Source organism: Dasypus novemcinctus, chromosome 7 (assembly GCF_030445035.2).
Source record: "Dasypus novemcinctus isolate mDasNov1 chromosome 7, mDasNov1.1.hap2, whole genome shotgun sequence".
Lineage (NCBI taxonomy): Eukaryota > Metazoa > Chordata > Mammalia > Cingulata > Dasypodidae > Dasypus > Dasypus novemcinctus.
In genome coordinates this window covers 115954997-115973615 of record NC_080679.1, presented here as the reverse complement: position 1 = coordinate 115973615, position 18619 = coordinate 115954997, and the positions used below count along the sequence as shown (strand labels likewise).

General features: G+C 44.8%; 1 protein-coding gene across 5 annotated transcripts in view; it reads left to right on the top strand.

Moving 5' to 3' along the window:
- MGAT5 (alpha-1,6-mannosylglycoprotein 6-beta-N-acetylglucosaminyltransferase) overlaps positions 1-18619 on the top strand; it is a 377154-nt gene that overhangs the window by 254869 nt on the left and 103666 nt on the right. For all 5 annotated transcript variants that reach the window (XM_058301096.2, XM_058301094.2, XM_058301097.1 and 2 more), the window contains one exon: positions 11251-11384. In XM_058301096.2, coding sequence (XP_058157079.1) covers positions 11251-11384 — 134 coding nt within the window. The remainder of the gene's footprint in view (positions 1-11250; positions 11385-18619) is intronic.

Sequence of the window (18619 nt, the reverse complement as noted above, 5' to 3'; positions counted from 1 at the left end):
CCCTGTAAGGTGCACCTTTGCAAAGGCTAAAGAGGTGACCAAGGCTGAGTGTTTGCTTCTTCATTGAGGAGTATATCTAAGACTCTGAAGTTTTTATTTGCGGGTTTTATTCTCTTATTTAATACATGTCTCCTGACCACCCACTGTGCCTAAGTCTTCGCTCTGCAGAAGCTTGCATTTTAGTGGGTGCAGTAGGCATGCAAGCAAAAGCAAAGCCTTATTATACTAGCTCCAGTTTTAAATCTATAAACCCAGTTGAATGGAGCAGAGAAAAAATTACCAGAGGGGCGAGGCAAGTCCTATTTGCTCTGTCACTCAATTCTGGAAGTGTTTCTCAAGGGTTCATGACTAGCTCATCCCACTTTTCCCAGGGCTGTCCTTGTTTTCAAATGGAAAGTTCTGCCTCCCAGGCAGACTGGATGGTTGGCCACCCTGGTTCACTGTGCACCGGGCTAGGGCAAGAGGTTATATAGAGGAGGAGAGAAGAAACAAGGAAGACTGACAAAACCCACTCTCTGGACAAAAAGAACGGAACTGAAAGTGCTGGGGAGTGAATACTCACTCTGTGGCCTCCACAGGATGGCAGAATTAAAGCTTCCAGTTCCCCAAGGTGGGCCTCTTGTGCTAACTGTACTTACCCAGTCCTAGTGTGCGCTCTCCTTAGTGAATTCTAGGTCAGGTGTTGGAGACCCGAGGGCCTCCTTAGAGAGCTGCGAGTGAGGACCTAATTGGAACCAGTGCCAGATTATCAAATTGGAATTCGGATTCGGTGGGAGAGAGGGGCCCCAAGAAGGCCAGCCATTAATTACTGTCAGCCTTGTGCCTGTACTTTATGTCCATAATCCTGTTTATTCCATTACATTATTTAAAGTTACTTGCCCAAGGTCATAGTGAGTGAGCTGGTATTTGAACCCAACACAGTCACAACCCGCAGTTCACCCTCTTTCCCCTACATTGATGGCACTCAAACTCCAGTGTGGATTAGAGCATCCATTGTTTCAGTTGCTTTTAGCCTAGCAGAACAGCAGTTAGCCTGTAATTGCCATGTGATCAAATTATCTGTAACTGAACTAAGCCCACCGGGCCGCATTGAGGTGAGCGCCATGTTGAAGTGGCTGGAGTTGTAGTAAGACGCACAGCCATGGAGGCCCCTGTGTGTTCTCTTGCTTGCCCTTACCAGTGTCCCTATGAGCAAGAGCAGCAGAGGCCATTGCTCCCAGTTTAGAAATGGGGAAAGAGACCTCCCAAAGCATAACTTGCCTCCAGCTCTGGACACTTGGCTGGAGCAGGAAGGTATTGGAATCCCCGCACCACGGAGCACACTCGCCTGCTCTGCTGGGGCGCCCTGGTAGGTACTGAAAGATGCCTGTCTGGTTCTGTCTTCACTTTCTTCTCAAATGAATACCTGGGTGCACCATGGGAGTCTTTAAGGAGGTCCTGTGTTCACTGGCCCACACCATTTCCGATATCTAAACCTCCTGTTGTGATTCCTCCCTTGTGTGTGTTGTCTTGCCTCTCCTTGGCTTTTAGATGTCTTCCAGGGTGCCAGGTTCTCCCAGACTTCCAGGCCAATGCATGCGCTGCTCCCTTTGCCTGGTGCTCCCTGTCCCTTGCTTTCCCCCCAGTCTACACACTTAACCCTTCCCTACTGCTCATCTTCCAGAAAGGCTTCTTTCCCTGAATACCTCATCCCTCCATGCCCCCTCTCTCAGCCCCTGTGTTCCACCCCAGGTACCACAGTGACTAAGCACCATGAGAGTGATCCCTGATGAGTCCCCAGGGCCTGAGGGGTACCCTGTACATAAGTACTGATAGATCCAACTTTGCCCAACTGCAAAATGCAGTTAATTAAAACCTAAGTCAAATCATGATATTTCCGCGCGAAACCCTCCTTTGGCTCCCACAGTATCCTGCTCTAAGAAAAGACATATGTGGTCTGGCCCACTGCCTCCTGGCCTCCTCCCGTACCCCATACCCTCTGGTTCACTGCTTTCTAGCCTCCTGGCTGTTTCTTCTTGAACAGGCCCGGCACAGTTCTGCCTCAGGACCTTTGCACTGGTGCTTCTTTGTGTCTGAAGCACTCTTCTTAGACTTTCACCTGGCTTCTTTCCCTTCCTTCCAGCAAATGTCACATCAGTGAAACTTACCCTGACCTCCTTTTGAAATACAAACCCCTTTTTCCTCTAGCCCTCTCTGCCCTTTCCCTGCTTTATTTTCCTCCATTGCTTTATCACCACCCAGGGTCTATGTTTCACTTATGTTTACTTTATTTTCCTTCCCCTGGAATGTAAAGTAGATGTTGATAGGAGTTGTAGTCTGTTTTGTTCATTGTTAAAACGCCAACAATTTGAAGAGTGCCTGGTACATAGCAGGCATTTTGAAAATATTCGTTGATTGAGTTCAATTAAATTGAAGAATAATGCCTATGTTTTATTTTTAGTTCATGCAGCAATGCAGGGAAGTGTCAGAAGTGTGGTACAAATTCAGGATTACAGAAACTTCTTGAGCCCACAGAACTCTATTCATATCGTTGGGCTCACAAGAGTTATTCGAAGTACACTGTTCGTTATTATCTTTGACATTCCCACTGTGAATGTCTCCCAAGATTTGGGATGCAAAGCCATTTTTATTTGCACAATCAGATTGGATTGATAGCTTGTGGACCTAAAATTTTGCTGGATGACACAGGAATTTTAGAAAGAAGCTAGTTCCCCTTCATGTAAATGGAAAACCTTTTGGCTTCAGCTAAGGATCAGTTCCTTCCATGTGCAGGTTTTTTTAGGACACAATGAGCAAAGGAGCTATTTGTGATTCATTTTGTTTCTTAATTTGGATTAGGAGGACTCTTGCCTTTTACTTCTTTGCACACCAGTGACTGCTACAATCAGCCTCATGGCTCCTTCTGCTTCTGTCCCAGCCTTCAAGAGTGATATTCTTCCAGCACTCCATTCCTTATCAAATTCAGTTTAGATAAAATGTGAAGCATGACATTGGTGTGTCTATAAGGTTTCTAAATCCAGATCACTTCTTGTGTGACCTAAATGTCTTTTTCAATAAAGTTTTTTTTTTTGTCATGTCAGTTTTATCCTCTTCAGAATCAGTGTTCAGCAACATCATGAAAATGATGGTGACCAGTATTCTTCTGCAGCATTTTATTATTATATTTTTCAAACATATCCAAAAGGTGAAAGAAATGTACAGCAGAAACCCACAACCTGGGTGCTGCAATTGCTCACTTTATTTGCTCTATGACAGGTCACTCCATATGTCCATCCATCAATCCACCCTTTTTTTCCCCCAGATACATAAAAGAACACTTTAACTGTTAGATGTTTCAACGTACCATTAACTAGAGTTTAGTGTTAGTCACAGTACCAATTGTCTTTCTGTTCTTTTTACTACACTGAATTACTTTGTTTGTTTGACAATCCCATGTATATTCACTGGACTATCCTTCACTCCTAAATTGTTGCCTTGGCTTTTAGTAGGTGCTCAATAAATGTGCCTAATGTCGAATAAAGGACAATATTTATAATCCTCTGATGTTAGAATTCTGAAAGTTTGTATCTCCAATATGTTTCCCTTCTTCCCAAAATCTGTTTTCGGATCTAGATAAAATATATTAATTCATGTATCATTTACTAGGCCTGGGCTAGACACTAGGATAGCATGTTGAGTTGTCTTGGCTAGTGATTAATCCTAAAAAGAATGGGTTGTGAGTTTATTTTTTATTTTTAAAGATTTATTTTCAATTTCTCTCCCCTTCCCCACCCCAACCCCCACCCAGGTTGTCTGCTCTCTGTGTCCATTCGCTGCTTATTCTTCTGTGTCCGCCTGTATTCTTGTCAGCGGCACCCACAATCTGTGTCTCTTTTTGTTGTGTCATCTTACTGTGTCGGCTCTCTGTGTGTGCGGCACCATTCCTGGGCAGGCTGCGCTTTCTTTGGCGCTGGGCAGCTCTCCTTACAGGGCGCACTCCTTGTGTGTGGGGCTCCCCTATGCGGGGGACACCCCTGTGTGGCAGGGCACTCCTTGCACGCATCAGCACTACGCATGGGCCAGCTCATCACATGGGTCAGGAGGCCCTGGGTTTGAACCTTGGACTTCCCATGTGGTAGGCAAATGCCCTATCTGTTGGGCCAAATCTGTTTCCCAAGTTGTGAGTTCAGAGCTTGTGTTCAACTAATATGAGGCTGGAAGTATTTTAGGCATGGCCTCTGCCACCTAGTATTGTAGATCCATCTATAAAGCCAGTCACCCCAGTTAAATTGCACACTCATCATTGACTTAGTCATGCATCCTAAAGTTATTTACTCAAGTCCTGCTATGTTCTGGACTCTGGGAAGTCAGAGATATATAAAGCATAGCTAGTCCTCAGGAGCATACAGACTGTTAGGGAAGATAGTAATGTGTGATATGGCTCTGACTTTGTGGTCCAAGGGAACAGGGGAGGGAGACATCCTCATACTTGGGGAATCAGAAGTTCCTTACCTGGAAGGTGATGGGAGCTGAGATTTAGAAAGAGGAGGAAGAGATGGGCATGCCAGACTCAACCAGCATGGGTTAAGATGGAAAACTTGCCCACTAAAACCCCAACTAGGTCCATTTGGAGCATCAGGTACTAGTGGGGTTGTGACCAGAAGCTGGAATGATAGGGATGCTGGGCCCTGCTTTGTCCTCAAGGAGGTAAAAATTTTCCATGGGAAAGGCGTAGTCACACATGTGTTTCAAAGAATCCTTTGTTCAGCAATCTGGAGGATGGATTGGGGTTAGGGAGCAGTGAGAAAGAGAGGAGGAAGGAGTAAATGTGTAGGTATGGAGACCACTTAGAAATAAATCCACTGCAGAATTTCAGTGATATTCATTGATTTTTAAACAGTGTTTTGGTAGGGTGTGTCAGATAGGATTTCTGTCAAACCAGTGTAGACACAAGGGAGTTAGTTGGCTCTTGTCACTGAGAATTATTGAAACTGGCTCAAGAGCTCAGAGTACATCCTCATCCTCTCCGCCTCTCAGCTCTGCATCTCCCCGGGTTGGTGTCAGTTACAGGCAGGCTGTCCCCACCTGGGCACAGAGATGGCCAGCCGCAGCTCTAAACTAACACCCTGCCAGCTAGTGACTGTGGTAGAAAGGCATTTTCAAAAGTAGCTCTGACAAATCATGGCGAAACTGTGATTGGCTGAGCTTCGGCCCTGAACCATCCTTGCGCTGATCCGTGCCTTGGTGACAGTAGAAGTCTTTGGGGTCATGCACTCTCCATGAAGGAGTGGGGAAGGGGCTCTGCGTGGGCACCAGTCCAACCGCTGGACAGAGCCTGAGTACAGGGACTGGGGAATGAGTGGTTAGCTGCACACGGGGCTGCGGAGCAGACCAGAAGCCCAGGGCATCTGCATCTGATAGGATGAGCACAGGCAACATCCAGTAGTGAAAAATTGTGCTGCTTTAACAAGCAGGGATGAGCTGTGGCTATTAACCCATAGAGGTGCCCAGGGCACTCTGTGTAAGTGAAAAAAGCAGCTTACAAAAGAGCAAGGTTAGTAGGATCCAATTTTGGTTTGAGGATAAAAGAGATCCATAAGCCTAGTTTTTTTTTTTTTAAGCCCTCTCATAGTGGTTATTTATAGGTGGCAGGAGGATGACTGACTTCTTTTTTTCCTTATGTCTTTCTCTGTTGTCTGGAAAAAGTTTCATACTGAGGGTATATTTCTCTTATAGTCAGGAAAGCCGATAAAACCATTTCTATTTAGGGAAAAAGAAAAGCTTATTTATTGTACATGTTTCGGCGTGAAAAGATGAGGCCCAAAAAAGAGGAGGGAAGGGAGTTGATGGGTTTGGGGAAGGGAAGGGTGGGCTGTGAGGGCTGAGGGAGCCCAGGCTGCCTTCTGGATGTCTGCCCTCAGAGACCGGCTGCTGCCGGTCCCCAGCACTGAAGGGCCAGCTGAGACTGATGGCCCGGCAGCCTGTTAAAATGAAGATTTATATCTCTTAGTGGTAGAAAAAACAGTGAAGATTTATGCAATTAGGAGGAAGTTTAATTTGACTTAATGAAACATTTTGAATTATGTTTTAAAATAGAGACATTATTACTGCTAGGTAGATATAGTAGATAATTCATTTATTAAGCACTCATTAAGCTCCATGAGGGCAGAACACATCTTTATGTTACAGTCCCTCACTACCTAGCATATAACCTGGTGGGTAGGAAGAGCTCTCTAAAATGTTTGTTGTTGAATGAATTATTCAAGCTAAGCTAATGGCATTTTTAAAAGGAGTCATTGGTGCAATCTGCTCAGTAAAAACATCTAGCCAATTTGTAATCATTTATAATTAGGTGCTTCCAAAGTGCTTAAAATAATGCTTTTCCTAATAGAAAAAATGTTTTTCATGAATCACTTAAAAGGCATTATTAATATTTAGCAAATCCATTCCAGTTTGTACCATGTAAAAATATCAACTTGAGGAATGAAGTAATGATATGTACTACAGCATGGGTGAACCTTGAAAATAGCACACTAAATGAAAGAAGCCAGTCACAACAGGCCACATACTGTATGATTCCATTATATGAAATGTCCAGAAAGGGCAACTCTGTAGACACAGAAAGTAAATTAGTGGTCAGTTAGGGCAGGTGGCAGGGCAGGGAAAGATTGAGAGTCACTGCAAACAGATAAGGGTTTCCTTCTTAGGTGCTGAATGCTCTAAAATTTGACTGTGACAATGGTTTCACAACTTTCCAACTATACTGAAAACCATTGAAGTGTTCATTTTTACAGGGGTGAATTGTTTATTATGTGACTTAAGTCTCTATAAATCTAGTAAAAAAGCTTTATAATCCTATTGTTTAATTGTATTCTTTACATTTTTATTGTTACATATAGAAACATGCAAATATCACAATGTACAACAAAGTGAACACATTAGTGTTTCAAAAATAGAACATTGCAAGTGCCCAAAGGCCCTGTTGCCCCTCCTGGTCACTTCCCCAACAAGGTAACGTCGGTCCTGACCTCTAACACCACGGGTTAATGCTGCCTGTGTTTACATTTATAGAAATGGAATCATTCACCAGGTGCCCTTTTGTATCTGGCTCTTCTGCTCAATGTTACACTTCTGAGACTCATCCATGTGTTGTTGGTTGCGTGTAGTCATGTTTTCCTCATTCACATTCTTGGATAGTAGTCCATCATAGGAACATATCACATTTTTTAAATTTCCTCAGTGCCATTTATTAAATTACTGTCTCTTAGCCCCAGACCTACCCTTCTGTTCTCAGCTTTGTAGTGCTGGAACTGGGACTGGCTCCCCCTTAGGTCTGCCATATGGGACACTAGAAGGAGACTGGAGGGCTGTAGGGTGCCCTCTTTGCTTGCTTTCCATGCCCACATGGTCTCGGCAACCTCCATTTGCCCCAGGAGCAGTAGACGGTTCCAGTCTCATTGTGCCCTCTCCCAGGTACCACCAATGCAAAGACCTGGCTCCCAGCGTCCTCTCTAAGCATCTACAGTCTAACATCCCTAACCTCTCCACTCTTCCCCAGCCCTGTAGGTGGGCTGATTGCTGCATTATTAAAAGAAAAAAAAATTTTTTTAATTACTGGTCCATCTTCAATAAAAGGTAAATAATTTCTGTGTTTCTGTCTAGACTCTGACGGCTTTATAAGTCAGTAATGGATGATTGTCTCCACTTTGGGCTATTATATTATTATGAAAAGTGCTGCTATGACCATTCTTCGTGTCTTTTGGTCAATTCGTGTATATGTCTAGAAATGAAATTGCTGAGCCATATCGTTTGTGTGCTCAGCTTTAGTAAATACTACCAGAATTTTTCCAAAGTGATTGTACAATTAGTTGCATTGATCTTAAGACATTCCCAGTATTTTACACCTGATTTTGAGAACTTGTCTTAATTTAGGAAAAAAGTTAATTATCTCCATGTATTGTAATTGGGGAAAAATCAGCTTGATCATTCATACAAAGGGCGTAAGTTCCTCAGGAAACTAAGTTGATTGTGTGTGTGTTTTCTAGGTCTCTCGTGTTTATTTTGGTCAGTGTTATAACATTATTTTCCTCTGGTGCATACTTTACTGCTGTAGTTCACAGAGCCCAGAAAATAAAATATTTGGACTAAGAGGCCAAATGTTGGTGTGGTTTAACAAGCTAGGGCTCTGAAACTAGCCAGCCTGGTTACTAGCTAGCATGTACACTTGGTAGTTTAAGTAACTCTCTCGGCCTCTGTCTTTTTATCTGTACAAACATTTTATAAGGTTGTCAGAGGATAATGTGAAACAGTCATTTTCAGGCACTTAGCACATAGTCAGAACTCCAATTTTTTTTCCTTTAAAAAATTATGTTTATTTCCTTAGGTGGAATGATTTCCAAAAGTATGGGATTTCTTTGATTTACCTTGAAATACAGATACCTTCTCTTTGAGATCCTCATCACAGAACTAAGTCCATTTCCATCTTAGAGCAAAAGAGAAATCTGCAGTTAGATCTTTTCAGGTAGCATTGGTCCATACCTGTGGATTTGATTTGTTAGAAGCAAGTTTCAGAAGGCTTATGCCAAGACCAGGGCTCTGTGTGCTGCAGATGTTACTGGGCGGACACCCAGCTCTTTGCTAGCAAGCCATACCTCGCCCGTGGTTCTTCCAGAATTACCTATGGGGTTGTATTGCAGCTGAACAACCCCTCACGGTACAGAGGCTCAGTGTCCTGTGCCAGGTTCCCCATTCCCCAGGAGGAATCAGAGAGAGGTCCGGCCCTGGCTAAAGCCTCCGTTCATTAAATGTGGTGTGCTCCACGTAAGCACTGCCTGTCTATCTTCTTACATCCCACCTGAGGTCCTTAAATCTCACCTGGTCATCAATCCACAAATTAACATCTCACTCAGCACAGGAGAGAGGAGTTGAGATAAAGTGTTCAGATGAAAACTAGAAAGGGGAGGGCTTGTTTATGGAATTCATTGGTGCCAAATTATGACTTCAGAACAGCAAAGGCCTGCTATTTGTCATACGATTTTTTGGTTAGATTATTTATTTTTTCCTCTCTCACCATTCAAGCTATAAACTAGGGTAATCTTTGAGGCTAAGAGACATGCATATGATTTCTTTTCCTTCTTTAAAAATCATTTTACTTGTGACTACACCTTAGTAGATTATAACATGAAATAAGATCCATTAAATGTTTTTTACAGTAACATACCAGATATTTCATTTTTAAAAATAAGTACCCTCATGGGGAATACATAACCAAATTACAGAAACAAGCATCTAAAATCACGGCGCTTTTGGCACCACTGTGTAAATTTTCTGGTTGTAGAGATGCTACCAATTTTAAAATAAAAAACACAGTCCCTGAGTTTAGCACCAGATTCTATTTCAAAACGTTTTCAGTTAACAAAAAGTCTTACAAAGAGGTGTTTCAAGCTGCCTTATTGACATTTAGAGTGCAAGCACACTCTCTTCCCCTCCTCCCCCTCCTTCAAAGCCTCCTCCAGCACCTCAAAGAAAAAAAGGAAAAGGTAAAAGGCAGCCTTCTTATTGGCCGTAGAACTTACTGAGTAATTTACTTTTCAGCCGACTGCAGCCATTGCCATCCCCGCTGGGCACTTGTTCAAAAACGCAGAAATGAAATAAGACTTTGGCCAGACCCAGCACTGTTCCCCAGTCATGGTGCTTTATCTCCTTGTTCCCTCACCGGCATTGGACAATAGGTGGGGAGGCAGTGCGGTGGTCACCCCGCGCTTTTGCAGCTCTGTCTCCACATGCATGGCCTTTTGACGGTGTTTGCCAGGCCACCTCTGAAGGTGGCATGAGGGCACAGGGCAGGCCTGCGGCTCTGAGGCCCTGGCTGCAGCAATGCCCCTGCCCACCACAGAGGCCCCGTTCCGCTTCCTCACCTGGGAAAGGGCGGCTCTGGCCCAAGAAAGGCAGAGCAGGAGGTGGGAGCTCATGACTGGCTGTCCTGGCAGGGAATGTGCTTGAAGGTGCAGCTGTGTGGCTTTTGCCAAATAATACCCCCTTTATTAGGAGGAATTTGGTATGGTATTGCTCTTCTGTTCTGTCAGAGTCAAGAGGAGCAGTGGTTTCATTCCCATCAGCAGTGTGCAGCTTCTGCAGGGTTGTCTCCGAGCAGAATGAGTGGGTAGGAGAGAAGGGTCTCTGTTGATCATGAGAGGATTGTTTTCAGATGGTTGCCTCCTATTGAAATTCCTTTTAAAATTAGAGCCACAAGATGATACACATGTTTGGGGAGGGTTTGGGTTGTCTATCCTAGGTGAAGTGTTAAAATAAAGAGGTTTAGGAGCTAAGATGATGAGAGAGGTCTACCAGAAGACTCCTTTTCTCTTCCTATCCACCCGATAGACTAGACATTGTTGCTTTCTAGTGGTTGGTGTTTTGGGGTGGCTTACCTGGTGAGCACCACACTTTTTTTTTACGGTCTTTATACCACTGACCTATTTGATATACTCCCGTAATTGCATCTTTCCTTAGTGAATAATTCTTAGAGGAGGTGAAATGTTGGGGTGATGCTACCTGGTTTGTTTGTTTTTTGAGGTCCTGGGGCCGGGGATTGAACCTGGGATGTCATATGTGGGAAGCTGGTACTCAGCCACTGAGCCACATGGACTCCCCCAAGTTGGTTTTTTAATTTGTTTTACTTGTTGATTGCTTTTGTCTTTTCAGGAGACACCGGGAACTGACCCGGGATCTCCCAGGTGGGAAGCAGGCACTTAACCGCTTGAGCTACATCTGCTCCCAACTGCCTGGTTTTGCCCCCCAACTCCTTTTACTCCACTGGATGGTTTCTAGCCATGCAGCTGGTCTGAGAGATGGCTGGAGTCAGGGCACAGAGTTTGGTGATCCTGGACAGCAGACCCCAACCCTGCTGAGATCCACCAGTTCACCCTCTCCCCTACAGGTTCTAGGCACTTAGGAGGTGAGACCTGGACAAGGCATTTCTCTCTGGAGACTATAGCCTTGTGCTCAGGTACCAGGAAGGAGGGGTGTGCAGCCTAATGATCTCTAGACAGATGTATTTTGTGCTAAAAAGACACAAGTTAACCCATCTTAGTCCAAGTTAACCCATCTTAGGGAGAATTATTTTCATGTCAGAGGCCAGTCCCCCACCCTTCCCAGGTAAGAAAGAGCACTGGGTAGAATGAAAGCATTTGATTGCATGTAAGATGGTTAGTAATGCATTTTCATTGTTACTTCTGGCCTAACTGTCCTGTCCTTCTCTTTTCACATCAGCTCACACTCCAGACAACAGCTTCCTGGGATTTGTGGTGGAGCAGCACCTGAACTCCAGCGACATCCACCACATTAACGAAATCAAGAGGCAGAACCAGTCCTTGGTGTATGGCAAAGTGGATAGCTTCTGGAAGGTGAGTCCGTCTGCGCATGTGCGTCCCTCTCTGATGAGAAGGTTGTTAGGTAATTTAATTTAACTTTGATCTAAGGAGTAATCAAGCCAAGTGCCCAGAGCTTAATGGAATCTGCTTAAGAAGTAAACAAGAATGATCAAGGATTGTGGTGCTCAGCAATTGGGTGTCTAATCAAGGCAGTATCTGCCCGTCCAGGCAGCGACTGCATAACAAATCCCTTCACCCTTTGCATTTTGGAAGTGACACTTGGCAGCCTCTTACACCTCATACTTGCTTCTCAGAGCCAGTGCCCCACACGGGTTGAATACCTTTCTGGAGCTAGGCACTGCACACAGATCCTTTGCCAAATGAACCTTTCCCTCCACTCTCTGGGAACTTGTAAAGGGAGGAAGCTCCTGTTGGCTGGGGAAAGCAGTGACCTTCACATCCTCTTGGCTATAGTCAGTGGTCATTGTCAATACTCAGCCAACCAGGAAAAAGAAATATCTACAGGGCTACCGCGGGGTGATTTGTGCAGGGAGGTTTTGGGTGAAACCGCACCCTTTGGTTATAGACTCAGGTAGTGTTGAAAGAGTTGGTTAGACTGCTGGGTCCAGAGGGCCACTTTGCCCTCCTGTCTTGATTTGTAGGGTTCACAAAGGAAGATACTACAGAGTGACCAGATTGCGTATAACCTGTTGACAAGCATTGGGAAGTCTGCCTTAGTTTGCAAATGCCGTAATTTGTTTTTAAGGAAGTGTTCTTTATAGGACACAAGAGTCTTCAGGATTTAAAAACATGCATATTCCTACATTTACATGCTAATCACTTTCCAGAATGATCACAAACCTTACTCTCATGTTATCATTTCTCCCTCATCTGGGAAGCTAGAAATCCTACAATGGAGGGATCACAAGTGATAGAGTGACAAAGGATTTCCTGCTAGTGGTTTTCTGACTCCATGTTCAGAAAAGGATAGCCTTGCCTGCCTGTCCTTTTTCTTCACTTCTAAGATGCCAGCTCTACCAAAGGGACAATTAAATTGACCTCTTTCCAAGGAAGCTGATTTAATTCCTTTACTATAAACAGGTAGAATTCCATTTTAGTTATAGGACCTTGGTTCTCAACTGGGGGCAGCTTTGCCCCCCAGGTATTATTTCATAGCTGGGGAGTAGACTGCTGGCATCTAGTGACTGGAGGCCACAGATGCTGCTAAACATCCTACAGGACAACCTCCACAACAAAGAATTATACAGCATAAGATATCAGTAGTTCCAAGGTTCAGAAACCTTTAGCTGGTACATAAGATTTATTTCCTATGTATGTTATTCCACACTTTCCTTTCCCAAGTAAAACAAAACCAATCTCGATTATAAATGGTTATTTAAGCTAGTCCCATGAATTTATATATCTTTGCTTCACTTGTGTCAAAATCTGCCCGGTGTTAACAGAGCATTTTTCAGCTAACTTTTAGCTTGGGTTTAAGGGAAGTTGGGTGTTCTCATTCTCAGCTTGGCTGTGAAATGAATGGATTTTAGTAAGACTCCAGCTTTGGGGGAAAAGCCATAACTCCCTCTTCCCTCTGCACCTGCTCAAAGAAAATAATGTGTATCTCTCTGCAAGTTGAGATTGAAATTATATCATTTTTGTTTCGGAACCAAGGGCAATGTCTTCCTAGATGCCTGTATTGGTCAGCCAAAGGGGTGCTGATGCAGTACCAGAAATCTGTTTGCTTTTATAAAGGATATTTATTTGGGGTAAAAGCTTACAGTTACAATGCTCTAAAGAGTCTAACTCAAGACACCATAAGAGGTACTTTCTTACCCAAGTCAGTTGCCACATGGGAAGCAAGATGGAAGGCGATCTCTGCGAGGGTTCAGCTTTCCTCTCTCCTGGCTACAGGCTGGCATAGGGCTTCTTTCCGGGCTCAGATTCAAGCTATCAGGCAAATGGCTCATCTCTCTTCCTGGGTCTGCAGGGTCAGAGTTCTCCCCTCTTCCTTGTCTATGGAGTTCTCTTTCTCTCTTCCTGTGTATCTTCTGTGTCTTCTTGAGTGAGTTCCTGTTTATATCAGCCCAACAAGGGGGCAGGGACTTGACCTGAGTTGTACCCTACAGAATCAAAGCCCTAATCTTAACATAATTTAATCAGAGACATCTCAACTGAATCTAATACAATCAAAAGGTATGCCCAGGGAAACAGACCAGTTTACAACCATAATGCTTATCTTTTTTGGTGTTCATAAATAGTCTCAAACTGCCACAGTGCCTTTGGCGTCTTTTTCAGTTTCTCTAGAAAAACAAAACAATAAATTGGTTCTGAAAGCTTAGCTTTGTTTGGATAAAATAATATTGCAACTAAAAAGACGACTCACTTGATGTTAGTTGGACTCCCCAAAGTGTTAACCAGCTTAACCAGCATGATTTGGGGCACAATTTGGAAATCCCTCATATTTTGAGATGTTAACTCTGTGGTGAACTGGCCTTCTGCATACTGCCCATCACCCAAGAATTGCAAAAAGCCAAGTGGCAGTGAGGCTATGTTAGTCTTTGCCTGAATACCAAAACCCAGGGTGTTATTTTCATTTTATTACATCATTCTGGCATTTTTTGCTAGGAAAGGTCCAAAGCGATGAAAAACACTATAAAGCTTTCATGTGAATTCAGGACATATTCTCAAACTTCTGTACACAGCATGGTATATGAGAGTTTAGTTTCTCTTCCTAAGAGATCCCCATTCCAGAGTATCTAGTGAAGGTGCATGCAAAGCAGATGTGGTTTTTAAAATGGGATGTTATTCCAGCCACCTCCCAAAGTTGTACGTGACTCCAACTTTAGGTTTTCTAAGCTGTTTTTCCCATCCCGTGTGTCCTACTCTCTCCCCACCTTTTTTGACTCAGATCTTTGGGAAGGGAGGTGACTGGATCCTGCATTTCCCACCATTGCACAGGTGATGCTAAAGTGCTATTGGTACATTATGCGTTGAGTCTCAAGACCTTGAGATATTTGAAATTGTGTGGCGCTTGGCCTTGCGTGGCTATCAGTGAATATATAGTACTTCTTTCTTCTTACCTTGACCTCCTGTATTCTTGTCAGAGTGCAAGCTAGACTGTCACTTGTTGCTGCTGTGGGTGCCTGATAACTGTCACTCCCAGTCTCACTTCCCAATAAACATATTTGCAAACCATGCTACTTTAGTCTGCTAAGGGCCAAGAGAAGAGCCAGCCTGTTTTCTTAGAATTGGATAAACATGTGCCAAGCAGTGACCTTGGAGAAGAGGTGAGAGAGACACAGCTGTGTCTTCCTTGCAGACTGCTGTCCTGCTCTGTACAGCCAGGCGGCTACTTGGCAGTCTGGCTAGTGGTCAGGGCATGGACCAACAATCCCTGGCATGGGTCTCATATCAGAGATCTTTTTGGCTTATTTCCAGTGTTTTTGGTTATGATCTGTGTGATTGAAGCCAGTGCTAAACAAAACAGAAAAATAAATGACTTTACTAAAACCCCTACCTCTTTAAAGATGAAGCACTAAGTACTGAGACTTCACCTCACAGGAGGCATTCAGCAAAGGCCCGTCTTGTGCTAGAGCTAATGCACTGAGAATAAAAGAGGGCCTCCCATTTATGTTATACTTCTCAGAGCCCTTCACAGCCATCATTTAGGTGGTGCATACCTATTCGGTTTGAGGAAGCAAGAGCAGCTGTTTCTCATCCCCAACCACCTTTATTTATAGATGAGAAACTATATTAAAGAGATGGAGTGATTTGGCCAGGGTGACAGAATTGGAAGTGACAGAGCTGGGACCAGGCTCTGGCTTGATGGAGCTGCTCCTCTGCCCTCTCCCTTAGTTCTTGCCTCGCAAGGGTGATGCCACGTTTAGAGCAGGATTTCAAAGCTGAAAAGGAAGGTCTGAATGGGCGCGTGAATGTGTGCAGCAAGAGCTGTCGGCAAATATTGCCATAACATCTGCTCCTGGCTGCCCACCACCCAGGTGGGGAGGGCAGCAAAAAGCCCTGCAGCCCATTCTGCAGAGTCCATGCTCCTCATCTGAGGAATTCTACCTCTTTCTGGCTCCAGACAAGGGCCTGCCTTGTCCCCTCCTAGCCTAGCTAGGAGACAACAGAAGTCAATCAGTTCTCATCTGAACTCCCAAAGCTTCTTTTTCTCTATCCCTCACAGACTGTGTTGTTTTAAAGCCTCCCCTCATGTGAGCAAGTGGTCCATCTCCCATAGCCTCAGAAATCAGGCAGCAGGCCTTCCAGAAATGACTCAGCCTTTCCCTTCCCTCCATCCCTAAGGTCCTGCCCTTCTAACCCATTCTCCACAGAGCAGCCAGAGTGATCTTTGTTAAAATGTAAATTGGCTCTTGTTATTCCTTTGCTCAAACCCTTCCTGTGGCTTCATTTAAAACTCAAAACATATTAAAATTGCAACGGAATTCCAGTCTGTTAGCATGGCTTAGTAAGACTCTCTCTGGGCTAGCCTCAGCCTGCTCTGTACCCATTCCTCCCCTAGCTCTCTGGCCACACTGGCCCCTGAGGGCCACCCCCCCTTCCTGGGGGCTCACCAGACCCTTTAATGGGTGTCACCTTCTGGGGCTCAAGCCTTCCAGGTGCCTGCCCTTACCCAACCTGTCATTGCACCCATTGGTTCCTTTTGCATAATTTTAATCAGTTTGTAAGTGTGTATTTTATTCACATTGGTTATCAGTCTCTTCTTAATTCTCCAAGGGCAGGAATTATGTCTGTTTGCTTACCCAGTACAGTGAATTCATCTCTCCGATGAAGTTTTTATTAGTGATTTCTCTGGAGAACCTGAGATGCTTTTGCATGAAGCATTTCCCTGCACTCTCTGGTGTGAGGAAGACTGGACGGGATGGGCTGGTGGAAAAAAAGTAGAGCTAGACTTGTAAGGACAAATTCTGCAGCCCACAGAGGTTTTGAGAGTCCGGAGGCAGTGAGATAGCATGGGAGCAGGGTGCTGTGCAGAGAGCTCAGGGCCTTTTTCTGGGCCAGTTCTACTGTAAACTGTGTGATTTGGGGCCAACAATTCTGGCATCAGTTTCCTCACCTATATGAAGGTATTATTTAAAAGGAATGAATTTCTTTTTTTTTCTTTTTTAAAGATTTATTTTTATTTCTCCCCACCCCCACCCCTGTTCCCCCCTTTGTCTGCTCTCTGTGTCCACTCCCTACGTGTTCTTCTGTGTCTGCTTGTATTCTAATTAGGTGGCTGCAGGAACCAATCCTGGGACCTTCCGGAGTGAGAGAGAGGCGATTACTGTCTTGCGCCACCTCAGCTCCCCTGTTCTGCTACGTCTTCTTATTTTCTCTCCTCTGTGTCTCTTGTTGTGTCATCTTGCTGCGCCAGCTCTCTGCGTCAGCCGGCATCCCTGTGCAGGGTGGCTTTCCCACGTGGAGCGGAATTCCCTCGCAGGGCCTCATTCCCATGTGGGCCAGCTCTCCGCATGGGCCAGCTTGCCTTCACCTGGAGTCCATGGACATCGAACCCTGGACCTCCCGTATGGTAGACGGCGGCCCAATTGGTTTAGCCACATCCGTTTCCCAAAAGGAATGAATTCTTGATGCACCAGATACATGGCAGATCACAAAGTAATATGCTGTGTGGAAGACCCAAACAAATAAAGGGAGTGTATACTGTATGATTCTGTCTATAAAGCTGTAGAAAATGCGAACTAATCTATAGTGACAGAAAGCACGTCTTTGGTTGCTTGGAGAGGAGTGAGAGAAAGATTGCAAAAAAAGCACAAGGGAACTTTGGGGTTGGAGGTGGGGCTATAGTAAGGAATTTGGCCTCCAAAAAGTGATCTGTCACTAGGAGGTAGGTAACCGCTGGAATTTCCTCAGTGATTACACAAGTCTTGTTTTTCAGGATGGGCCCCAGGACTGTACCTGATAGTTTATGCTAATGAGATGGCTCCTGGTGGAGCCTGCCACACAGGTGGTCTTGAGGTGGGGGCTGGCCAGGCCTGAAAGCCCAGCCATGCGATTAGAGGGTTGGGCCCTTGAGCCACTTCATGTTACTCTGACTTCCAGGGAGAGGAGAGGGGCGGGAGGTGGAGTTCGGCCATGTGGGCGGGGAATCAGCTAATCATACCTACCTAATGAAATGCCAGTAAAAACCCTCCACACCAAAGCTCAGGTGAGCTTCCCTGATTGCTAATCCACATCCATGTGCTGGGAGGTAGCACAGCCTGACTCCACGGTGGATGACCCGGAAGCCTCATGCTTTGAGACCCTCCCAGACTTCACCCAGTGTATCTCTTCTTTTGGCTCCTTGTTTGTTTCTTTTTGCAATAATAAAACTAGAGTCATAAATATAGCATTTTTCTGAGTCCCATCAGTCATTCTAGTGAATTATCAAGCCTTGAGGGTGGTGAAAATCCTTGGATTTGTAGCTGGTTGGTCAGAAGTGTGGGTGGCCTGGGATCCCCCAAATCAGTAGCTGGTGTCTGATCTGAAATGAGGGTAGGCTTGTGGAGAGCTTTGCCTTTAACCTGTGTAGTCGGACTTACCTCAGGGTCCTTGGTGTCAGGGTTGCTTTGCAGCAGTGATGGCTGTGGCCACTGTCTCCATTATGGGCATGGTTTCACAGGCATATACATGTGCAGGCACTTCTAAAAGTCTACACTGTGTGCAAGGTATTGTATGTCAGTTATATCTTTAGAAAGAAGTGGATAAAGGTTGGCGAACAGTGACCTTGAGGTCAGTTCCATTGTGTGGCCTGAGCTGGTACAGCCTGCAAACTAAAAACAGTTTTTACATTTTGGAAGCGTAGCAAAAGGAAAAAAAAAAAAAGACCTCAAAAACAAACAAAAAGAATATGCAGAGCAGATGTGGCTCATGCAGTTGAGCGCTGGCATCCCACATCGGAGGTCCTGGGTTCAGATTCTGGTGCCTCCTGAAAAAACAAAAGCAAATGAAGAAACCAACTCAGGGAAGCCAATGTGGCTCAGTAGTTGAGCACCGGCTTCCCACATACAAGGTCCCAGGTTCAATCCCCAGCCCTTGGTACCTCAGAAAAGAATATGCAACAGAGACCATGTGTTCACACAAAGCCCAAAATACTTACTATCTGGTCCTTAACTGAAAAAGTTTGCCCACCCCATTGCTGAGGTCAGTGATTCTTGGCCTGTGTTCTTTGGCACCCTAGAGGAGGTAAGCAAGGTGAAGGGGCCGCCAGACAGTGTAGGCTCCTCCCTACCAGAGCAGCTCTGATTTATCTGTGGCATAGATTT